At 34.5% G+C, this 7,659-nt stretch overlaps 3 protein-coding genes across 3 annotated transcripts; 1 reads left to right on the top strand and 2 right to left on the bottom strand.

Moving 5' to 3' along the window:
- Nucleotides 1–766, top strand: LOC120006413. Its single transcript, XM_038856439.1, has 2 exons — nt 1–259; nt 341–766. The coding sequence occupies exons 1-2, from the start codon at nt 74–76 to the stop codon at nt 554–556; spliced, it is 402 nt and encodes a 133-aa protein (XP_038712367.1). The 5' UTR covers nt 1–73; the 3' UTR covers nt 557–766.
- A 1,255-nt stretch (nt 767–2,021) lies between these two features.
- On the bottom strand, nt 2,022–4,028 carry LOC120006366. The gene is made up of 3 exons (XM_038856382.1): nt 3,567–4,028; nt 2,368–2,654; nt 2,022–2,268 (listed from the first exon to the last, which is right to left on the bottom strand). The coding sequence occupies exons 1-3, from the start codon at nt 3,723–3,725 to the stop codon at nt 2,235–2,237; spliced, it is 480 nt and encodes a 159-aa protein (XP_038712310.1). The 5' UTR covers nt 3,726–4,028; the 3' UTR covers nt 2,022–2,234.
- A 2,493-nt stretch (nt 4,029–6,521) lies between these two features.
- On the bottom strand, nt 6,522–7,332 carry LOC120006374. The gene is made up of 2 exons (XM_038856394.1): nt 7,179–7,332; nt 6,522–7,098 (listed from the first exon to the last, which is right to left on the bottom strand). Exons 1-2 carry the CDS (start codon nt 7,278–7,280, stop codon nt 6,814–6,816), a joined length of 387 nt encoding a protein of 128 aa, XP_038712322.1. The 5' UTR covers nt 7,281–7,332; the 3' UTR covers nt 6,522–6,813.
- Between the last annotated feature and the right edge of the window lie 327 nt (nt 7,333–7,659).

The following is a 7,659-nucleotide window of genomic DNA, read 5'->3' as shown; positions in this document are numbered from 1 at the left end:
CTGGAGAACATCCCCTCCCCAGCTAGGCTAATTGTTGGAGAGTTGTGCTTGAAATTTGCTTGTAGATTGATCAATGGATCCACTTGACATGGCAGATCTTAGCAAAGCAGTTGAGGGAGTGAATTTATCAAATCCCCTGGAAGATAACAACACAGCTGGTAAGCAAAAATTAGTGGCAGGGAGAACAGCTCTGGGGATTGCACAAGGCAGGATTGAAAGGAAAAGATTGAGCGATAAGGCTTATCGTGACCGACGTAAGGTAAATATTTTTGTAATACAATCAAGTCCTTTTTTTTGTTGTTCTCCCTTTAATTTGCTTTTTTTTTTTGGGCTTATTAAGGAAGAGAGAAATAAAATGCAGGATGAGTTACATAAGCTTACAGTAGAAAACAAGCATTTGAAGCTCGCAATTCAATCGTTAAAGGCTGAAAGACATTCTATGAATCTGAAATTGCAATCTGCAACGACGGCGACAAAACAACTCCAAAATGCAGTTAACAAAAGGAGGCGTCAAAATGTTGATGCAGGAAAGCATTTGACCAAACCCAAAATTTAAGGAAACTTGCTTTACACTCCACCAGTCACGGCAATCAAGATCAAGAAGAACCAATTCAGCTCCACAATTCAGGAAAGATTTGTTAGACATGATGATAATTTCCTTGATTTTATCTTTGTTACGTTTGTTTGCATTGAAATCCTTTAATTTCCTAGTATTAAGGCTGATTTTGAGGATAAGAATTAGCTTGTAATTTGCCTTTATTATAAAGGCAAAGAAAACAGATTGGAATTTCCCAAATTTGTATTTGGTGTGATTCATTCTTCCTCTTGGAGAATCCATAATTCTTCTCTTATTGAGAACGTACAAGCTAGAACGACATCTAGCTAATCGCTGAGTCAAAATGTTGCTTTCACTTGCTGGATGGAAGAGATGTTGCAACTTCTAAATAGGGTTGCGGATTTAGAACATCAGAATAAGCATCTCAAAAGTGCAAGTTCAAGATTTGTGTGAGAAGATGATGACAGAGACGTTGAAGAGATCCAAGCATAATAAGGCTCCTTTAGCATAGTTAGTTTAATATAACTTAGATAGGTACCTATGCGTTGAATCATAGTTATAGAATCAGAAGTTGCAGACAGAGAGATCTAACTATTAGTTCTGGAAGATGTTTGTGCATTTTGTAACTTGTATTTCACCAAGTTTTGCAACTTCTTACAGAGTAGATTATCAGTTCCTTAATTAACATCAAATTCCTGATTTAATACATTCCAACATTCTGACTAAATTAACCAATATAATCCACCTACATCAGGAAGCCAATTGATCTACACTTTGAAATGCAACACATCTATATACAAGCTGATTTCATGACCGCCTACGAATTTTTAGTAGGTGAGAAATAATGAGAAATGCTTGAGCCTCGTTTAGCTGTATACATTAGGAAGAGCACAACAAATCCTTGATATGAAACAATATCATTCCCATGAAGTGATCTTAAATGGGACATCATCTTTCTAAAGCGGAATAATCTTATGAGTATCATAAACCAGCTGGTCTCTTCCTGTGGCCATTTCCTGCTCTTTTTGACCCAAACCAGACTGAAAGCAGGCATTCTCAGGCAACTCAATGCGTGGCTCAGTTTAAATGAATTCCGTAAAGCTTCCACTACCAAGGTTAAAGCAAACTTCACTAACTGGTCCTATATCACAACAATGTGTAGAAACCTTCACATAGGTCTAATTATTATTTCCATTTGGGCCCTAAATTTCCTGTCCGATCCGATGTCGAGATCTAAATATGAGCCTTAAAATGAGGAAATGGTCGGCAAGTACCTTAGAATAAGAAAAATGAGAGAAAATGGTTGACAAGCATGTCGTATGAGAGAGAAAGGGGGTGTTACGTGTGTGTGGTGTTTTAAAAACTTTTGAAATTTTTTTTTAAAAAAATTGGTAAACCTGTTATGGGTTTTCATAAAACCCAAAAGAAAAAAATACAAACACACTATTTTTTATTTATGTTTTCTATTTTTTGAAAACCAAAACAATAAACAAGAGAAATACCAAACAAAGCCTTAGGAAATAGGAAATTACATGCCAAAATTACACACACACACATTCTTGATACTATTGCATCTTCCTTATTTATCCCTTTGTCAACATAATGACAACCTTCCTCTTTCTTCCCCCACAATGCTAGCAACGAATTCATTAATACTTTCATCCGGATCCCTCAACACTTATTTTTCTTCTTTTGGCTTCGCTATCAAGTCCCTGGAAATCAAAGCTAAAATTGTATTAGCCTCAAATTGAGAACTCTACTTAAATATCATCATATTCATGTTCTGGTTCTAGTTCTGGAAGGTTACTAACCTGAGCTGTAGAGTAAGTTGAGCAACTTTGACAGAATCTCTCTCAACTCTTGCTTTCATTATTTGGAACATTAAATTCAAACGAATTCGGATACCATGACTCTGCTGCGAAATGAGCTCTGTTTCCTTCCACAATTGCTCACGTTCCCTTTTAATCTCCTCGTACTTCTTCCGAATTTGTTTTTGTCCCTCTGCGATGCTCTTTTGCTCCACGCTGATCTCTGTCATTTCTGACTTCAGCCGTGCTATGCCTTCCTTTATTATCCTACTCTTTACTCTCTTATTATGCTTTCGCCAAGAAAAACAATCAATCGTCATGTTCAGGGGCGTAGGAAGGGGGACTGCACTAATATTTTTTTAAATATATATACTTAATATAAATATTTTTGACACACAATATTATTTATGTCACAAGCTTATCTTAATATCAGGCCTAACGCTCTAGTCATAGACTGAAATTTGGGCTCAAGTCTGCCCCTTTTGATGATTATGACTTATATAATTGCGTCTAAATCCTTAAATATAAACTGAGGTCCATTTATGCTCATTAAGCCCCTAGTGTATGATGGGTCCAACGTATGGGTTTTTATTCTAGGACTAAACGTCAAATCTTATTCAGAAGTAAGATGGGTCATAATATTTTTTGGTCCATATATTTTAAAAGATGGACCAATTATGTTAAGTGGTCATGTTGGTGTTTGATTAATGATGCGGCCTATAAGATTGCTAATTAAATTATTTATGTTTACTTAGGAGTTGTTCATTAAAAATATCATTTGAAGTAGTTGTGTAAATAGTCCTAAAAAAATTTCTCATGGGCCGACTGTTAACATATATAGATAATTTCAGTTCCTATTCATCATGAACGTGTTTTCCTGAAAGACAACATCCCGTAGTAACTTTGCAGTTAAGCATGCTTTTGCGAGAATATTATTGGGATGATTGACCTCTTGGGAAGACAACGCCGTGCAGGCTTGATGTATGTATTCACAGAAACCAGACAATTCAAAATGGACAATATTATTGATGTGTATTATGCTAAAAATGTTAATAACGGACCCCAACAAAAAAATTTCAATTGGATCAATGCAATATTAATTTTTGAATAGTCTACCTCAGCATTAACTCTGCTGGCTCCGCCCCTGATGATGTTATAAATTAATTTGCACATCAAATAAAGAGACCAAGTTGGAACATTACCGATTGTCTTCTGTTGAGAAATCGTTTGGGCCTTTTACGGACAATATTTCTTGGACTTCTTTTGCACACCCAATTTCGTCCACTAATAATTCTTGAAGAAGAGAGTGGACACCGACGACATAACAGGAACTTCATGTTTTCGCTCTGTGAATGAACCATCAAAGCGTTTGAGCTTTGACTTGTTGGGTTTTTGAGGGGAGACTACTTAAATGAAGCACTCGAACTATTTCTCTTGCTATCATTTAACTGATACCTTACATATATATTGATACACATTTTCCAGGTACAGGCAAAAAAACTTTTGGTGGGTGGCGCTGTCGGGTTATAAAGAATGACGTACGGGTGAAGCAAGGGAAGTTGCTGGTAATGAAGGGATCGATGCGATTGCGGCGTAATTACTTAAATCAAGGACCGGTGTCGCGCGAGGTGGAAAGTGAATCGCGCGATTATGTGCGATGCGCTAATGGCCGAACAGTTTAGACTGCGAATTTCTTGGTCGGACACTTTCTCTTTATCATTATTTTACCACTAGTGGGGGAATAAGCCACAACATCGCATAGTCGAGAGCATCTCTTCAAGGTGACAGCTAGCATAAGTGGAGTCATAGTATTCATTTGGTAGAGTGGAAATATTGATTTTCAATGCTAATGAAAAAGTAGTGAAAAAAAAAAAGTTAAGCTTATAATTGTGTAATATGCTGTGAGGTGTTTAGTGAATTAAAAATTGACGTTATAGAAAAACTGTTGAATTAAGGTATTATAATATTAGATTATATTATTTTATATTAAATTTAATATTAAATTAATCTAGTAAATATAACTTTCATTAAAATTATTTTTAAGTATAAATTATTAAATATTTTTATATCAAAAATTGGAATAATTATCTTAAAATATTAATAAAATGATCTATTAAGAAATTTTGAAGAAAATATTAATTATTTATTAATAAAATGACTTATTTTATTGTTAACTATAATAATAATATATTAGTTTTGAGTTGTATATTATAATGTTAATAATGTTTATATTAATAAAGAAAATATTAATTAGTTAAAGAATTAAAAGAAAGAAATTAAATCTGGTAATAATTCTGTGGGTGGTCACACAGTTTGAAAAAAAATAAAAAAAAAGTAAATCTCATCATTAATTCAATGGATCCCACAGAATTAATAGGAAAAGAAAAACACTAGCGCTGTTATCGCTGCAAAATTGGCCAGCAGATTCGCTAGCGTTCGGGCGAAAATGGGCTGTTTGGTGTTTGGGACTCCACCAAACACACGGATAATCAACTAGCGATACCCCCAGAAAGAAACAGCACACCCTTTTCTTTTCTTTTATTTTTTTTCTATAGAGAGGGTAAATATCTTGACCAAAAGGAAAAAGTCACAAAAACGCGCTCCCAGACTTTGGGGTGAAATTAGGCCCACCAAGAAATGAGGTTGGATAAAATAAATCTTTTCAATTGTGAGTTTAAGATTGACTAGGCGTGATTTACGTAGGGAGGGACCTTGCTCATCAAAGAAATAATGTCAACAGCTGAAGCTTGTCTGGCTTTATAAAAGAATTTTCCTAGCAATTCCTAATTTTAGTTGATGTGGGATTGAGGATAAAAAGAGGGATACAGAGAAATTGACAAAAGAGAGAGTGAGAGTGATCCATAAAGAAAAATGGAAACAGGAGCGACACTGACAACTCACATTGTGACTTTTTATATTGGCATCAATTATATATGTATCCAAATGGTGACACAAGGCGTCATAACATAAATAAGGATTCAAGAATATGATTCCTTTGAGTCATGAATTATGCTTCACACCCGAAGAATAAAGGCTACACGTTTCTGTGTTTAGGGAAAAAAAACCAATAAATTAGACTATATGTTCAATGACTTAATTTATTGACAAAACTATTGTGTATGTAATTTCTTTCTCTCGTATAATAAATAGTTGAAAACTTTCAGCAAATTACGTTTCTAGAGTTGAAAGACCAATAGATTGACCATAGATTTCTTGGAAATTTTCTAAAAATTTGAGGGAAATATGAGGTTTAACTCTAAGGACATCGTTGTTTCATTTATTTCTAAACGAATTTTGAGACGAGGAAGATTCAAACTGGTGACCAAGAAATTAGAATGATGAAAACTCAACCATCAGATGGACGATCGCTCTCAATTCAACAAATGGTTAATTAGTTAGCCCTACTTCTAGAGTAATATATATATATATATATCCGTTCACTATATTAAAAGATTCACCTCCTTTATAAACTTTAAAATTTAAGATAATCGGTGTTCACATGATATTTGAGAGTTGGCATAAGGATAAGATTATTCTATAAGCTTGTGCTTTTCACAAATATTTTAATTGGCTTCTTCATCACCATCTTGAATATTTGGCAAAATTTCCTTAATTTGCAGTTTGGTGCATATATGGTATATAAATTGTATTCTTTTTTTCAAACAAATTAATGCTAACTGCACCAATCAAATAAATTGTCACTCAATTACTCCAAAAACAAGGAAATGTTAACATTTAATCATTGAATTTTTAGCATATCAAACTTGTATCCATGCAGTTCATCTTTGTTACTGCATTACCTCATTCTGCTGCGATTTTCAGAACAACAATGGCTTCAAATGTGATGATATTGGACTTTGATATTAATTATAACGCATTTCTTCATTTCTTCTTCCCTTTTTGATATTAATTTGATGATAATGCATTTGCAGGAGCAAAGTGTTTGAAAGGAAGGAATGAAAGTGAAGGTTTTGGGTCTCTAAACTCCTCCCATAATGGTATATATATATATATATATATATATTCTCACGATTTTTATATTTTTCGATGCTGGAAAAAGAAAAGGATGAATCTTTTCCTTTCTATTATTTGCTCTAATTTGCATTTGATTTGCTTTCATCAATCATTTTTTTTAAGAATTAACGAAGCACACCATGTATTCAACTTGTTAAACAAGACTTCCAACAACATATGGCACTTAAGCCATTTACAAATACGGCACCACCTAATAAACAGACGTAAGATAATAAAACATGACAAAGCAAATACATAAAGCAACTTTGACCAGTACAACCTTAACATAATAAAACATGACGAAGCAAATACATAAAGCAACTTTGACCAGTACAACCTTAACATAATAAAACATGACAAAGCAAATACACTACGTACTACAGCTTCAGGTCATATGCACCTAAATGGAGAAGACCTGGCTAACTTCAACAGAAATCAAAAGAAACGGAGAGACTGAAGAAGCTGATCGGCCAAAGCAGAATCTAGTTGAGCTCTTGCTTTTGATATTTGCAACGCCAACATGAGCTTTAGACCTAACTGGATGCTCGCTCCCTGCTTGGATATAGCCTCTGTTTCCTTCCTCAATTGTTCGCGCTCTCTTTGCATCTTCTTGTATTTTTCCCTCACTTCCTTCTGTCCCTCTCTGATGCAACTCTGTGTTTTACCAATCTCCGCCATCTCTTTCCTTACTTGCACAATCGTCGCCTTAATGTTTCTTTTCTGAACGCAACAAAAACATTTGTAATCGAATATAACTACAGTAAACTTATCCTTTTACCCTTCTGGAAGTAACTTAATACCTCATTTCTGCTTTGCCTTGTTGATTTACTACTTCTTCTGTGTTGTTGTTGTTGTTGTTGATGCAGACTCTTCTTTCTGGCTCCCTCGAACTTCATATTCATTTCCTTCTTGTGAGGCGAATTGAGCTCAAGTTTATACACCCCCCACAGGTATTTATATTATACTTGCTATAAACTAGTGATTGTGACACGCAAAAAGTAAAATCATGAATTAATAAATAAGTTGGTAATGGTTGGAAGAGTCTGAAAGTCTCGAGAATATCATGCGTCTTCGCGCGATCGGCGGACACGTTCGTGCGATCGAGAACATTTTTGGTCGCTTATATATGTGAAAATGACAAAAACCTGAAAAAGCCGTTTTGTATTTTAAATTTGAAATTACTTTACTTTTATTTATTTGTTTCCGTCAGCGCAGTGGTGTTCTCTATTTAAGGTGTGTAACCTGTCATGAGAGGGACCACTTTTGATGACTATAACTGAT

This window comes from Tripterygium wilfordii, chromosome 9 (genome assembly GCF_013401445.1).
Source record: "Tripterygium wilfordii isolate XIE 37 chromosome 9, ASM1340144v1, whole genome shotgun sequence".
Classification (NCBI taxonomy): Eukaryota; Viridiplantae; Streptophyta; class Magnoliopsida; order Celastrales; family Celastraceae; genus Tripterygium; species Tripterygium wilfordii.
The sequence above is the reverse complement of the archived record's forward strand: the minus strand, read 5'-3'. Positions and strand labels throughout refer to the sequence as shown.

Coding starts and splice junctions, on each gene's coding strand:
- LOC120006413 (XM_038856439.1), top strand. CDS start 74: ATGGATCCACTTGACATGGCAGATCTTAGCAAAGCAGTTGAGGGAGTG. Junction 260..340: donor CTTATCGTGACCGACGTAAG/GTAAATATTTTT, acceptor GGGCTTATTAAG/GAAGAGAGAAATAAAATGCA.
- LOC120006366 (XM_038856382.1), bottom strand. CDS start 3,725: ATGGTTCATTCACAGAGCGAAAACATGAAGTTCCTGTTATGTCGTCGG. Junction 2,655..3,566: donor TTCTCAACAGAAGACAATCG/GTAATGTTCCAA, acceptor TCTTGGCGAAAG/CATAATAAGAGAGTAAAGAG. Junction 2,269..2,367: donor CAACTTACTCTACAGCTCAG/GTTAGTAACCTT, acceptor TTTGATTTCCAG/GGACTTGATAGCGAAGCCAA.
- LOC120006374 (XM_038856394.1), bottom strand. CDS start 7,280: ATGAATATGAAGTTCGAGGGAGCCAGAAAGAAGAGTCTGCATCAACAA. Junction 7,099..7,178: donor CAAGGCAAAGCAGAAATGAG/GTATTAAGTTAC, acceptor TGTTGCGTTCAG/AAAAGAAACATTAAGGCGAC.